At 40.6% G+C, this 16,606-nt stretch overlaps 1 protein-coding gene across 2 annotated transcripts; it reads left to right on the forward strand.

Moving 5' to 3' along the window:
- Positions 1 to 1,584: 1,584 nt before the first annotated feature.
- On the forward strand, positions 1,585 to 16,539 carry rbbp7 (RB binding protein 7, chromatin remodeling factor). 2 transcript variants are annotated; one of them, XM_073465079.1, is made up of 12 exons: positions 1,585 to 1,714; positions 2,550 to 2,694; positions 4,480 to 4,625; positions 7,568 to 7,744; positions 7,855 to 7,970; positions 8,631 to 8,791; positions 8,943 to 9,069; positions 9,157 to 9,234; positions 9,600 to 9,676; positions 10,423 to 10,480; positions 11,979 to 12,089; positions 15,766 to 16,539. In XM_073465079.1, the coding sequence occupies exons 1-12, from the start codon at positions 1,699 to 1,701 to the stop codon at positions 15,835 to 15,837; spliced, it is 1,284 nt and encodes a 427-aa protein (XP_073321180.1). In that variant the 5' UTR covers positions 1,585 to 1,698; the 3' UTR covers positions 15,838 to 16,539. The 2 variants fall into 2 exon arrangements, with proteins under 2 accessions (XP_073321180.1, XP_073321181.1); XM_073465080.1 differs by having other exon boundaries at positions 7,571 to 7,744.
- The last annotated feature ends 67 nt before the right edge of the window (positions 16,540 to 16,606 follow it).

Consider the following 16,606-nt stretch of genomic DNA (forward strand, 5'->3'; position numbering starts at 1 on the left):
ATCAGCCGATAGTTATTACCATCAGTTTTATCAATATCCTTATGCAGTGGGACTATATGCAGATGACCAGGCCTGAGGGATAACTCCAGTAGAAATGGAGAGATTAAATACATGCGTGATTTGTCCAGCAATAATTGGAACACTAAGAATTAAACATTATGGTCTAGTTTATCCTCCTCCCCAATTGCTTTCCTGCAATCTATGAAGTGCCTCCTTCATAACAGAGGAAGTAAAGGCCTGTAGGCTGAACACTACCATGTGCTTCCACTTAATACACACTAACATTAGCATGCCAGCTCATGTCTTTCTAGGCATCTCACCACGGTACTACTTTGCCTGAGAAGAAACACTATGGACTATGGACGACACCACGATTTTTATTTTTTATTTGGTGAGAGCATTCAACAGAATCTAAGCCCAATACAACAGAAAATCATCAACAGACGAAAATATGAATTAGCCTACATTACCAGCAGCAATCCTCCAGCAGCACAAAATGTAAGTGCTGTGCACTTTTACGCATGAGGCACATCTGCTTAACTTCAGTGATTTTAAATCTCTCGACAGGCTGACAGGATCAGTCAGAATCTAATGTTAATGAATGTTCCTCTAAACATCCAAAACGTCACACACACAGTCCAGGTTAATAAAATAGCCATCATCCTGATAAATCCTAAACTCCAGAGGTGTCTAAACATGTTTATTTCAGAATGTGCCAAGAGATTTGCTGCAGTGACATTACTGAGGCGATAATATTCTAGTCTAGCAAACAAGCGACTAGTCTATTGTAGTCAATGCATTTGAAAAAAAGAGAAAAAGAGAAAGCCGTCAGCTCAGTCGGTGACTGACGCCTCATATGAGCTATGCTGGCATGTGGTTTAATACTTTCTGCTGTCTGATAACAGTTTAGTTATGCAAATAACAACGATGTCCTCCGTGATGATTAAAACAAGTCTGATCATTCATCTATATCAGCCTTCCCTGTCCTCAGCCTCACCGCCGCCTATGACTCAATGACTGTGCAGACATGCATGATCATGTAGCTAGTGATCAGTGTGGGGACAGAATGAACGGCTGGTTATTAACTTTTACATATTTCTTAATTTAATAATAAAAAATACTAAAATGATTTAGGGGGCTTAACTGGGGCTTTACAGATTTGTGTCGTGTAGCGCCGTCCCTGCTATGAACTGAATATAATGTCACACATTGTTAGTTGTAGGATGTGCATCATATACCGAGCATTAGTGATGGTACACACTGCATTATTCATTACAGCACAATTTATACACTGTGATGCACACTGTTATGATAACAGTGTGCAAACGCACAAACTGATAACAGTGTTATCTGTTTCAGTGGGTATCAAACATAAATGTTTGAATTGTTTTTTCTCCATTTTGTGGAGTGCAAGTCAAGTGCGTTTTAGAGGTGGAGTCAGAGTGAGAAGCTCCAGCAGGGCCTGTTTGTCTGCGCACGCCCTTCTCTAATGCGCAGTCTGCGCGCAGTGTTGGCCCCCGTCGGTATGCTCGTACTGACGCATGCGCAGTAGGTATGGAGTAATTCGGCGCTGAAAAGGAAGGAGTACCCGGGATACAAACCAAGCACTACTAGCTAGGAGGACAGCGGTGTAAAGTAAACACTGACTACCTAGATACTTTGCCTCCGAGCACTGTGACACATCGCAGAGTTGGGAACATGGCTGATAAAGAGGGTAGGTTCACTGAAACCACATAGCGAATGAAGCGGCGGTCCGTTTTCCCTGTGTGCGCACCGCTGCTGTTTGAACTCTGCCGTGGATGCTAGCATGATATGTTAGCTCAGGAAAGTCCTATCAGGAGGCGTGTTGGCTTTAGCCAGTCTGTATGTTCCTCTTGGTTGTACTTTGTTTAAAGACCGCCTGTCAAACCTAGACTCTGTAAGTTCAGTATACACCGAGGGCACCAAACCACGCTTATTTCAACTTGAGAAACTGTACTTTTTACGGCGCCACAACCCTCTTCACCAAAATACGCCATAGTGGGTGGTAGCGAGCAATACTCCAGCTCTGAACCCGTTGAAGATATCATAACTAGCTAGATGATGGGTAAGATAACATCATAGAATATCCGTCCACCTACTATTCTTGAACTTTTTGAGTGTCGTTAATGTTATGTTGTGATGTTGTCTTGTCTTTTAAGGAATCCATGAGCCCCCAATTGATCCAGTGCAGCTGTGCATTGTCAGCAGTACTGCTTATACTTCATATATAGCCGCACACTGATTGAGGTTAGACAGGTGGCAGGGTCCGCCACATATAAACAAAGTAAAACAGTATAAATTGTGTTGTCCTTTAAGGTCAGTTTGTTTATTCAGTCATGAAAACAAAGAGTTTATTTAGTTTGTTTAGGGAGAAAAAAAATCAGCCAATGAAGTTTCTTCAAACTTTATAGTGCACCTTTTAATTTAGTTTCCCTGAGAAGATACTTCAAATGGACTGAAGAAAATGTACACTAGCTTCCATAATTTGCGATTATACCTGTAACTTACACCGTGTTGTTCTGCTAAAGTGTATGACGATGCAGTGGAAGAAAGGGTCATCAATGAGGAGTACAAGATCTGGAAGAAAAATACACCTTTCCTGTATGACCTGGTGATGACTCATGCGCTGGAGTGGCCCAGCCTTACTGTCCAGTGGCTTCCAGATGTCACCAGGTATTTACATTGCTTCCATCTTACTGCTTATAAAACTGTGGTTGGTTAAATGGTTGGAATTCCATGTCAAAAAGTATCTGTCTTACTTTTCAATGATTACACTGTGATGCCCTAGCCCTCATTTGTTCTACATTCATATATAACAGAAACAAAATAAAGTATCAAAAAAAAAAGAAGAAGAAAATTGTGTGTCAAGTGACTCATTAAAGTCAGTGTCCACCAGATCTGGCTGCGTTCCTGTCTTAGAGACAAACCTTTGCCAATTTTAGTCATGTGTCACTAGCCCCATTCACACTGCCGTTTGCATGCGGGGATCCTGCGCCAATTCTCCGCATCCTGCTCTGTGTGAAAGTCTCAGATGCGGCGAGGGGTGAAATTTCGCTGCGCCTATGATGCGCCTCCGGAGGTAGTATCAGAGGCGCAGTATTGGCAAACTGAACCAGTGTGAACGGATAAGCCGGCGCGGCGCGAGGGCGTATCGGTCTGATGGTGTTCACAGTCTGATAACTAAACAGGTCCTTCACTCAACAAAATATAGAGAAATGACCCACAAAGCAACGTTACATGACCAAACAACAGTAATGTAGTAACTGGTCCTGTCTTTGGCAACTTATATGAGGAAAAAAATACAGCAGTTATACGTGGAGAAGTGTCTGTCATCCTAACTGTCCTCATTTCCACATTTCTGCCTGAAAAACAGCGTCTGTCCCCGGCAAAAACCTTTAACTCATCAAGTGTTTGTCTACTTCACTATTGTGTTGTTGTAGTTACTGTCTTGAAAAAAAACAGCCCTCCCGACCGAGACTTCAGTGAACTTTCCCCCAGAAAACAGGATCCCTCCCCACGAGTGAGAGAGTCAGACAGCGTCCTGTTTACTGATGGTGATTATGCAATTATGTAATTTAGAGCGAAAAACTTAACTTTGTCATTTTCCAGGATGTTTGGTGGGTACATTTTTAGATTAACTGGAGGACACCGGGGAAACACGTTGAAAAAAACACATAGACGTCATCATCATGACGTGTACCGTCACGCCTCTTTTGGATCCGCGGCGCCGGCTTTCTGTGTGGATTACACACTGGTGCGTCTTTACGCTGGAGCTGCTTGGTTCTGTGTGAAGAAACGACAGCGGAGAATTGGCGAACCGCCGCTGCGGCGATAATGCGGCGTCTCTGTGTGGAAAGGGCTACAGTCAACCACCTGCATTACCCGGCAGTTATTCAGAATCAGCTTTTTTTCGGCTTATGTGTACACATACAAGGAATTTAACTCCAGCTTTTATTTGCTGTCGGTTTCAGTAGAAATGGAGATCGAAATAGACATGCAGATAAAAACAAGGACATCAAACCTGAAAGCGAAAGCTGAAAAGTGAACAGTTAAACAAAAAACAAAAAAAAGGTTCCAGAGGATACAGCTCTAAGACTGCCACCTGCTGCACAATCTTGCAATTCTCTGTTCTCTCTCTCTTTTCATCCTTGCTGGCGTTTTCCTGCAACTTCCATTTCTTTTGGTCTTCTTTTCAAGTAAATTTATTTTAATAGCCGAAAATCACAAATCACATTGCCCCAGGGGTCTTTACAGTGTATGACAACCTCTCTCTTAGACCTCAAGTTGAATAAGGACGGACTCCCCAAAATCAACCCTTATAACAGGGAAAAGTTGGAAGAAACTTCAGAAGGAGCCACAGAGGAGGGATCCATCAGAATATACAGATTACCATTACACATTTCTGATACAGGGACGTTATAAATCAGATGTGATAAATCCTGTTGTGGTCCTCTGCAGGCCAGAGGGGAAAGACTACACGGTTCACAGGCTGGTTTTGGGGACCCATACCTCAGATGAGCAGAACCACCTTGTGATTGCCAGCGTCCAGGTACCAAATGATGATGCCCAGTTTGATGCCTCGCACTACGACAGCGAGAAAGGAGGTAAAAACACTGACGAGTCGGCATGAGTACTGCAGTAGAATACTTAAATATACAATGGAATATTTGCTCGACTATGAAGAATGTCTTTGTAAGGTCAAGGGAGTAGGTCTGCACTTGATACAATATACATTGTGTGCATCTGTAAGACACCCAACTATTGAAATCTTTAAAGTCATTGTAGTTTGCCATGTTTTGATTGGCTGGGTGGATGCTGCCTTTGTCAGAAACTGGTTACACGTTGATAATGCAAAGGAATATATGATTGACTCAAGACCAGATTCATGTTCCATTTAATTTTTATGCTGAAACTGTTCTGTCTTCCAGCAGGTATGTTGATGGCTACCCAGCTGTGTGTGAGTGTGCTGAAGACTCAGAGGTAGTATCATTATGTTAGTTTGGCCACTGAACAATCCAATGGTACAGTCTAATGCTCAATACACACAAAGCCAATCTAGCCATTCATATCAGAATAAATAGAGACATTGATATGTTAGCCGCTAATATGAATGAGGAAGTGGTATATATCATTTTAGATAAACACATTTATTTTTGTTTAGAGAGCCCTCATTATCTCTTCAGTCAGTTTATTTTTTCTTAATGTCTAGAGTAATAAATCAGCTTCAGACCTTATCTGTATTTATATTGACAAGCATGTATGGGCTATATTACAATAATTTTGCATGCTCTTGCAATAATTAATTGTTTTCCAAAGTCCTTATACCAGGTGTGCAAGCCTTTTACAATAAACCAGCCATCAGTCCTGTCACATCATTCATCCTCTCCTCTCCATCTGGTAGTGTGCACCAGTGGTTTAATCAAGACCACGTAAACTGAGATCAAGTTATGACCAAGAACAGAGTGTTTCGACACTGAAATAAGACTAGGACTTTGAGGGCTTTAGACCAAGACAAGACAAAACAAAATTCAGTCATTATCGACTCACCCACATGCTGATGAGATCTCCGGTGTAGTTTCTTATTCCTCAAAGTGCAGCTGGAGACCCGCAGGGGTACCCTCCGGCAGGAATAATCCATATAACGAGCGTAAGTGGCGTCCGAGACGAAAAGGTCCATAAAACTACACAAAAACTTTGTAATATTCCTCCATACTGCTCGTCCGCTGCAATCCAAGTGTCCTGAAGTGGCGACATCCAGAGTTTACTCGAAACGACGTCATTTAGTACATTTTTGTAGCCTAAACAGTCACTATGCTATATCTGCCTGGAGGCACGCTCCCGCGTGCATGCGAGTCTCCCTCACAGCCGTATGCACTACAGAAGCCGCGCCAGACAAGATGAAGGAGACTCGCGATAGATACACACCGGTATTTACTTCCTGCTTTGAGCGACCGCACGACACACAAACACAAGAGGGATCTGCTTGCACTAGTGATTTGAAACTTTGAAACTCACAGCAGGATGTAAATACCGGTGTGTATCTATCGCGAGTTCTCGTTGATCTTGTCTGGCGCGGCTTCCGTAGTGCAATCGGCTGTGAGGGAGACTCGCGTGAACGCGGAGCGTGCCTCCAGGCAGATATAGCATAGTGACTGTTTAAGCTAGAAAAATGTACTAAATGACGTCGTTTCGAGTAAACTCTGGATGTCGCCACTTCAGGACACTTGGATTGCAGCGGACGAGCAATATGGAGGAATATTACAAAGTTTTTGTGTAGTTTTATGGACCTTTTCGTCTCGGTCGCCACTTACGCTCGTTATATGGATTATTGTTGGCGGAGGGTACCCCTGTGGGTCTCCAGCTGCACTTTGAGGAATAAGAAACTACATCGGACTTATCATCAGCATGTGGGTGAGTTGATAATGACTGAATTTTGTTTTAGAGTGAACTATTCCTTTTAAGTTAATGTTCTGCGCGTTCAACAGGTGTTCTATACATTTCTTTTCCTGTCTCCCTCCTTTTGTTGCATTTTTGGATAACGAGCATTGGTGTTGACGATTCAAATATAAGCAGGTAACCACACAGAGAGAAAGGCATCGAGGCAAAAATTCAGAACCAGATTGATGTTCCTAATCTGCAGTCAAGGCTCTGCACTATTGGATGCAATAATTGGCTAAACTTCCAATGTCAGAACAATAACAATAATTTCTTTGTTATCTACCAATAATATCAGCCACTGTTATATAGAGTGGTGTAGTAATGAGTCCTACAACCCAGAAATTGGTTAGTATTTTTGCATATCCGGTTCCCTAATCTCAAAGTCTATGAACTTTTAGAATTGTTTTTTGATTAAATGCCTAAAATATAAATACGTTTTGTTCTACGAAATAAAATACATCATTAAATGTCCCACAATTTAATTATAAAGCTCTTACGTGTCTTAAAAACGGCAGTGTCTAAATGAGACTACAGAGGTTGTCGGGGACATTAAACGTCATCAGACTCATCTACTCACTAGTCACTAGTTACAGGCCGACTTTAGTTACAAACTATTCTAACTCTAACTTTACAACATATACATTGATCAGTTTATAGAAAAACGTGTATATAAACTATGTAGTAAGATGTTTACTGGTGGTGATGTTTTCTACCGCAATGTAGTCTGTTTATAGCCTAACATTAGCTTTTTACGTCTAGAGATTTAATTTAAGCTTTGAAAATTACAAAGTGGTGTTCATCTGTGAAGATTATCTTGATGAACAAAATGTGCAAGTATCTTAAACTTGTGTTTGCCACAGAGATTATTTTTGGCAATATTCCAAAATCCAATTAAAAAATCCCATAGGCTCTTTGTGGAGGGAACCAGGGCGATACTAACTTCAGGGTTAGCCTGCAAAAATATGTCATCCCTACAGCACTCTATTATGCACCTCAAGTGAAATTTTACAAATTGACCCATCACAAGCAAGTTTAACCAACAGTTGTCGAGTGTCTGGTGTCCATTTCTTAACTTTGATGTCATAACAGTCTGAGTGTGTTCTGTTGTCAGAGTTTGGTGGATTTGGTTCAGTGAGTGGGAAAATAGAGATCGAGATCAAGATAAACCATGAAGGAGAGGTGAATCGAGCCCGCTACATGCCCCAGAATCACTGCATCATTGCTACCAAGACTCCCACCTCTGACGTGCTGGTCTTCGACTACAATAAGCACCCATCAAAGCCAGGTTGGATCACTGCTGTTCCTATGTACTAATGACTACATGCACCTGAATGCTCACACTCGTATCAATCGCACCATATGTAGGTAATTGCAGTGTGTATTTATGTGTTTCAGATCCCAGTGGAGAATGTAGTCCTGACTTGAGGCTGAAAGGCCACCAGAAAGAAGGGTATGGCCTTTCCTGGAATCCCAACCTCAGCGGCAATCTACTCAGTGCCTCTGATGACCATGTAAGTCACTAAAAATACTGTGAGGTGGTACAGTCTGAAACAACCAATCATATTCTATGAGCTGATTATGTGTTTTGTTAAAGTAATGTTTCTCTACAGCTGTCAAATAAATGTAGTGAAATATTCCCAGCTGAAACAACCAGGAACTATAAAATGGAAGTACTCAAGTGAAGTTCAAGTATTTTAAAATTGTACTTAAGGACAGTACTTGTAAATGTACTTAGTTACTTTGTCTACCGTGCTGTGAGGTTTTAGTCTTTCTTGCATTTCATGCAGCTGTTGATTTCATATGTTAGATTTAGTGATCGTCGATTGTGAAATTTTGGGCAAATACTGATTTAAACTGATTTAAAATAACAACTTGGCTGATTGCCAATGCCAATACTGATGTTTTTTTGTTGTTCTTTATTCTTCGTTTTGTGCCAGGAATGAAAGAAATCTTTATTATAAAAACTAACTGAACTGCTTTAAAGTCACTAAGAGCAAAATCCAGTCATACAAATGTATAAAACGAACATAAAAATAACCTTCTGTCACATGAAAAAGTTTTACATTTTAAAAGTAACTGCTTTAAAAGTTGTTTAAAAGTGTGTACTTAAAAATGATCATTGTAGTGAGTGGATAAAAAATTGATTGTGTCCCTCCTTTATTTCTCTTCAGACGATCTGTCTATGGGACATTGGGGCCGGCCCAAAGGAAGGGAAGATTGTGGATGCCAAGACCATCTTTACTGGTCACACAGCAGTGGTGGAAGATGTTTCCTGGCATTTGCTCCACGAATCCCTATTTGGCTCAGTGGCTGATGACCAGAAGCTCATGATGCAAGTGACTGATACACATAGCTAGTCTCTTTTCTGGTTTTGTGAGTAGGGACAACAAATTAATCAAGTTAAAATTGCTCTTTTTTTAAATTTGTATTATTTCTAAGCAAATAAGTGATGTCCATGCTGTCCCTCCTTAATTCTCCACCAGATGGGACACGCGATCCAACAACACATCCAAAGCCAGTCACGCAGTAGATGCTCACACTGCAGAGGTCAACTGTCTGAGTTTCAACCCTTACAGCGAGTTCATTCTTGCTACTGGTTCTGCGGATAAGGTAGACAATAGGAAAAAATACATTTAACTGTAAAATTGAATAGATGGAAATTAATATTAAATACAAAGCTTGTTATGTTTCTCTCAGACTGTTGCATTGTGGGATCTAAGGAACCTCAAACTGAAGCTCCACTCCTTTGAGTCCCACAAAGATGAAATTTTCCAGGTAGGAACTTAAATTGCTGTACTGTACTTTAAATACTTAAAAGTGTTGTTATTATTTGTTAGTCCAACATAGTTTTGTATGAATGTACACAGATCAGCCACAACCTTAAAACTACTGACAGGTGATTGGGTCCAGGCATGTACGTGGACTCTTGACACACACCAAGTTCATTCCACCATGGCAACAACAGTCCCCACTGGCAGTGCCATTGGGAACTGTTGGGACTGCTGGGAGTCATTTTTCTGAAATGCTGCCAAGCTGAAATTTGGGGTTTAATTGTGCTTAAGGATATTTTTGTTTGCAAAAAAGTTCATGCTGACTCTCACTACATCAGCCTGCCAGTGACCAACTGTCCAATTCATTAGGTCCAATGGTCTCCTCACAACGAGACAATCCTGGCCTCCAGCGGGACCGACCGACGTCTCAACGTCTGGGACCTAAGGTAAGAAGTGTCCACCGTACCTCCTATTAGTTTCTAGCAAAATATGATGAAGTGCTAATTTAATGGCAAACAGTCTGATCACAACATAAATGTCCAAACTCATGCTGAAATGAAACTGTCAGAAACCTTCTGGGTGGGCGTGTGGCTCAGGCTCATCAAAGAACAACTCATGGCTGTCATGTCTCCTGAGAGCTCAGTCAATTGTTTAATCTCACTTGTCAGGACCACAAATAGTATTATAAATCAGTAGAACACAGAAAAAGCAACTACAGCAAAATCCTCTTCTGTTGAGTAAAATGAGTAGGTTGCATGACAGACAAAATACACTGTTTATGGCTTTGATATGGATCATGTAACAAAGATTACATCATTATCTTCAGATGATAGTTTAATAACTAAAGAAAAGATCCTCAATTTGGTTGTGTTGTTTACCTAAATTATTCTTAGATGTGAAGTTTTCCCACTAAATCTTAACTAGCCACTGATCGTCCCCTTAAATAAAGATCCATATAATGACATGCTATTAAATGGTGGTTTAGATGCCTCTATCTAAGGACCATACAAAGCTGTAGTGTTCATAAATGCCCTTCAATCTCAAATCCCAACAAAAAACTTGGTGATGGTTAGCCAACACTGCTCACACAATGTGGTGTTTTTATTAAAGTGGAAATCACATTGGACATATAGTTTGTTGATGAGTAACTATGCCACACAGACTGTTGTTTATTCTCTTCTTTTTTTTTTAGTAAAATCGGTGAGGAGCAGTCAGCAGAAGATGCTGAGGATGGCCCACCTGAGCTGCTGGTAAGTGATGGTGCTGGGCGGTATGTCAACTTTGTATGGTACATCTGTATATTTTAAAACGAGGTATAGGATGCTCTTCCATTGATCTGTTTTAATACACAAATTCCATTGCACTTAAAGGGGCACTGTGTAATTTGGAGAAGAAATTCAAACTCAGAATTTTAATATTTACAATATTAATGAGGTCATAATGCAATATTTATTTTTTCCATATGTGAATAAATAAGCTGTTCTCAGAGGAAAATAAGTTCCCAGAACGCTGTTTGGAGCTAGAAAGGTGGCAGGGTCCGCCACATATAAACAAAGTATAACAGTATAAATTGTGTTGTCCTTGAAGGTCAGTTTGTTTATTCAGTCATGAAAACAAAGAGAGTTTGTTTATTTAGTTTGTTTAGACTGCACCAACCCAATGAAGATCTTTCTCTGCTCATTAACATTTCTGTCCCAAAACTAGAGAGTGCTCCTTTAATAAACATTGAGTGGAAATGTTGAATATAAAAAAATAAAAAAGTTTTAAGTTTGGCTGATAATAAAAAAATAAGTAAAGACCTGTAAAACAATGTCTGCATTATTTTGGCTACTTAATTATTTTGGAGCTCATGGAAAGCGATTTTTTTAAACTCCCCCAAAACAAAACTTATATTTTCTCAAACTACAATAAAGTTATTTGATGCTTTAATACGTATGATGGTACACTTTTGTGGCCTGTGCAACAAAACTTTCAACCTGTAGCACCACTGCTAAGTGCCAAAAAACATTCATGTTCAGCCCAGCTGTTTATTTGATATTAATTTTCATCTCCATGTTGTGCAGCTGTATATTTCCAAACAGGGCAAAAAACCTGTCTTTGATCAAAGTGCTTGTGACATCACACATGTGGCTTTGACTTAGAACTGAACATTTAGACCATTGGTGGAAAATAAAGGTTTATGTTGTATATTACTGTATGATTTTTACTCAGTCACATTTAGCTCTTTCAGTCATCATGAGATCCATAGTTCTGACAGAAGCCATAAAATCTTCCATCACGTAAAAACAAAAAACATTTCATTTAATTTTTTATTTTACTGGATTTTCAAGTGAAAATAAAGAATAAAATTGAATTTAAAAAATCTGGTATTCCTGTCACTTTATCCAATCAGGACAGATTAGGTTTGCGGCTATGTCTGGAGATTACGCTGCAAGTTCATGTGGTGATATAGAGAAGAGGAAGGGGATTGCCAACTGCAAATTGGACAGGAAGTTGGCTAAAGCAACAACAACACTTCAAGCTGCTTTAAATATTTCAAAGTGTTGATCAGGTGTGACTAGCCAGTTTTAACTTCATCACTTTGTTGGTAATTCATCACATTAAGTGGTTGGTCAGTGGCATAATTGCAGTTAAATAAGGATGTGAAACAGCATCTTCAGTGTTTCTAGTCAGTTTCAGAGCTCAAACCTTTCACATTTGTGGGGTTTATTAAAGTGCCTGTCTCTAATTTCCCCTTTTTTCCATCAGTTTATCCATGGTGGCCACACAGCAAAGATCTCTGACTTCTCCTGGAACCCCAATGAACCCTGGGTCATCTGCTCGGTGTCCGAGGACAACATCATGCAAGTCTGGCAGATGGTGAGAACAGCTACCACTCTCACTCTCTCTCACACACACACACACACACACACACACACACACACACACACACACACACACACACACACACACACACACACACACACACACACACACACACATCTTTCTTAGGTTGTGAGGGTATGTTAGCTCATGTCTTTGCATATATCAGTTTGCATTCTTTTTACATTATCCAACCTGGAACATCAGGCCTCTGCCTCCCAGCTGATGAGCTGTTTACTATACTGTAAGATCTGTGGTACACCAGAGATATACATACACCTATAAAACATATTTCCTATTTTCTGTACACTTTCCAAAGAGACCTGAGCAGGATAAAGTTTGTGCAGGCTTAATGCACAAAGCAAGCGATACAATCAGTTTATTAAAACCAATGGCTGGTCACCAGCTCAGTACAGCTAAATGGCAGGTGTGCTTTTTATGTGAAATTAACAAGCCAGTGCTTTTATGTTCAACAGAACTTCAGAGTGAATTTAGTTTATCATCAGCAAAGTAGGCTGATTTTGAGATGGTTGGCTATGTAGCTGGGCAAGGCAGAGCACCAAGAGGCTCTTAATCAGGTGAGCTGCATCAGGCCAGCTGGGTCTACAACAGTGTTGCTGTACCATCAACATCATGACTGTGACCATGGTCATTAGTCTTTGGCCCCAAAGGTAAATTAGGACTAATTAGGAATTAGGAAGTGTTATTAATGCGATATGACGCCATCAAACATGCATTTTAGAATTGTTATAAATGTAAGCTGGTGCATGATGCAGGAGTTTTCTACCTGGAAGTCATTGTAAACAAACATTGTGACTGGTTCTGTAGTGCAGTGGTTGTAAGTAACTAAGTACATTTACTTTGTTGTATTTAAGTACAATGTTGAATTACTTTACTTGAGCATTTTTTATTTCCTGCTACTATTTTACATCTACTCCACTGCAGAGGCATTTCAGAGGTATTTTTAGCTGTATTTACCACTACTGTAAAACTTTGGATTTACTTGTTACTTTGATGAAAAAAACAATATATTGTTAAAGATTAACCTGTGGTTCTCAATCCCAACCTTTTCATCCTGTGGACCATGTGTTACTATATCAGTCCTCTGGACTCCTCTCTAAGTGAAGGCAGTATTTCTCTCACTGGAAATTATTCACTGGATTCATACATGTCAATATAGGGATAACTTTCATTTTACCAAGAACTAAACCTTTTACCTTTTATTAAATTCCTTCAGAGTCTTCACTACATTTGCTAAATTCTAAGTCTTGACAGAAATTGATGTAAACTGCAACTTGACTAGTTGGCAGAGGCTTATGACCATGAGGCGGAAATCCTAGTTTGACATTTAATGGCCCACTTATGAAAGGAAAGGCATAAAGACTTGGGGTGAGAACTGGAGGAAGGGATGAGCTTCATTCGTGTTGGCTTAATCAACTGAGGAAAAAGGCAGAGTGAACGCCTGACATGACTCTAGCTGTGTAGTGGTGGAATTAGTGCTGCTGAAATGAACATCAGACTGAATTTAACCCTTAAGAGGTCCTTAAAAAAATGTATGCATTTGTCCCTAATGACAAAAAATGTCACCTTCCCAAAAACTGCTGTAAAAATATTATATATTAATATTTTTTCCACTTTAAACAAGTCAATCTTTTTAAAACTACTTCAGCCTGAAATATACATATCAAATATTAATTATATTTTTTATTTTTTTTTACCCTTTAAAGGCCAGTATGTTTACATAGATCCACAGGGTGGTTCAAAGAGTGGGCCCTGAGATGGGCCCCTTAGATGGGTCAGTGATTGGCAGCAACATTGATCTTGATGCATTGTTATTTTTTTTGCTTTACACAACTCCACAGTTTTTAATTGAACAAAATCACAAAATGCATTGATGCATCATTATTTTTTCTGAGAGGCGGTATGGGTCTGGGTGTGAGAGTCCAGCTCACGTCCACACATCCCAAACTTTGCGGAAGGAAGCCAGCTTGTCATCACGGCAGCGGTGTCGAGGTTGGTTGTCGTCGAAATGCAGTGTTAGGCTGATGTGGTGAAACCTCTTGTGGGACATCGTAGCCTGGAAATTGCTCTGTCCTGATTTCTCACTCCAGATGCTGAGGGTTGATTCATATTTTGACCTATAAACGCTGTCCAAAATGAGCAACCCCACGTAAGCCTGCAGTTTCTCCTTGTCCTCATCTCGCCAGTCTGGGATTGAGTGTCTCCCATGCAGGTTTGTCATGGCCACAATATGCTGCAGGATTTCATCCGTCAGCAGCAGTTCAAAGCTGGATGTTGGTCACTGATTCGGGCGGCGGCATAGTGTGCAGGTCCCGGGATCAAACCACTGGCTGCTGGGACGTAGCGGAGCGTTGCAGTGTTTGTGGGAGACCAAAATAGATTTCAATTTTTTGAAGTCCATCCTGCCACTGCTTCATCCATCTCCCCTCCACTCTCATCTTCAGATGAGTTGGAGCTTGACTCCAGCTCATCTGTTTCTACTTCTGAGGCCTCATCTGTGTCAGCCTCAGAATCCTCGGAGGAGGATAAGGAGCCATCCTCGCACTCAGAGTGCATGATCACTTGCAGAGCCTCCTGTGTGCTGTAATGTCTTGCCATGTCCAAAATGACTACTCCTGCACTACTGCTCATACTTCTAACCATGGCTGCAGTGCACCTGCATAAACAACCTGAGTGAGAACCAAAGCAAAGTTGAATTTTGTTTTGGTTCTCGCGCTACTCATCGTTTTTATTATTGAATTAGTTTATAACGCAGAGTGTGGCCTTCTGAGAGAAAAGACTTGGACCTGGACACACACACAGACACACAGACACACATACATACAGACACACACACACACACACACACGTACATACACACACACACATCCAACATCAATAGCGACACACACTTATCATTTCAGTAGCAAGGCATCCTTGCAGAAAACAGTAGAAAGTGTGAAATTTTGCTGCATGCTTTGAATGGGAAAAAGTAGTGCCATCTGGTAGACAAATATAAAAATTAAAAATTGAAGGCTAGTAGTCCAAAATGAAATCTTGACATAAAGGAATGCATTAGTTTATGTTAAGATAAATGTGGGATCAAAAATTGCATTTTCAATGGGACATTTTTTGTCGTTAGGAACAAATGTGTCGGTTTTTGTGTAGCTTAGCCATTTTAGGCTAATTTAAGGAACTGAGATGACAATTCAAAAATTTCTTAAAAATGAATATCCTTTGGAAAATTTGAGCTTTATTCATTCAACACAGCCAACATGGCTTGAAAATAAAAAACTGAATGGCACAAAATGTCCCTTAGATGTCTTAATAAAGACAACAGGTGAACATGGAGGAAGTGTTGGGTTTGTATTAACTAGAGAACAGGGGGAACCAATGATCTGTCTCTGTCAGCTAATAAAGGCCTGGTTCTCGCTACAACCAAGGTAATGATCTGAGGTTTTACAGTATTTTGTCAGGCATTAATATTACCATGGCTTTGCTATGCTCCTTGTCAACCTAGTTTCTAATCGACAGTCAAATAAGAGCCGTTACCATGTTGATCTAGAAACTAAGTCTCCAGGTCAGTGTTGTTGCAGAACTGCCTGCTGCCCTTATCACAACTGTGAGTTTGTACTTGTGCATTTTGTCCTCTTGCTCCTTGTTCTTCTCCCAGGCGGAGAATATCTACAATGATGAGGAGCCAGACAACACCCCTTCATCAGAGCTGGAGCCTCAGGGATCGTAACCCAGCTGTGTGCAGGCACAATCCCCTCCACTCCCAGAGCTCCAGACCCAGCCCAGCCCAGCCCAGCCCAGCCTGTCGTGTCCCTCTCTAGTTTATCTTGAGTGTGAGCAGTGTGGAGAGTTACAGACCGCATGGACTCCACCTTTGCCAACAGTTGGGCTCCGGCTCATCCTGCTTTCACTTCACCATTGCCCAAAATCACTTGGAATAGGAGAAGAGGGGACATTTTCTACCTTCTCAGCTGGCAGTGTTTGGGGAATGGGACATTGTGGTAAAGGGGCTTTGAAAACTCGTACGAGCATAACATCTTTATGTGCACAAAGTCATGCAAGTTATTGTTAAGACCAGTTAATTTCAAAGGGCTCATGCAAGGAAAACCCAAAAGTGTTATTTTACATTTTGACTTCTGAGCAGCCAGAATTCTGTCATACCTTATTTTTGTTACAGAATGTCGTACTGACATGACACTTCTCAGCTGTCGTTTGAAATACATTCCCTGCTGTGTTTGCTTCCTGTTCATAAGGTACAGAAACTGTTCAGTGTTTGCCTTGAGTAAAACGTGTCGGACTAAATTAGTGCACTTGAGGGAAATGCACATCTTTGTTTTTACTCTCCTCCTCGTGTTCTTACATGTGAAATTGCCATGTTTTGTTTCCTGCGCCACAAATTGCAATAAAACTTTTATAACTTTTCAAAACTCAAGTTTTGCGTTCATGTAAATTTTACATGTCTTTAAACAACCTGGAACGTTTCCTCAAACTGAGGACTG

This window comes from Pagrus major, chromosome 4, assembly GCF_040436345.1.
Source record: "Pagrus major chromosome 4, Pma_NU_1.0".
NCBI lineage: Eukaryota > Metazoa > Chordata > Actinopteri > Spariformes > Sparidae > Pagrus > Pagrus major.

Coding starts and splice junctions, on each gene's coding strand:
- rbbp7 (XM_073465079.1), top strand. Junction 4,626..7,567: donor CTACGACAGCGAGAAAGGAG/GTAAAAACACTG, acceptor GTGTTCTGTTGT/CAGAGTTTGGTGGATTTGGT. Junction 9,070..9,156: donor CTACTGGTTCTGCGGATAAG/GTAGACAATAGG, acceptor TGTTTCTCTCAG/ACTGTTGCATTGTGGGATCT.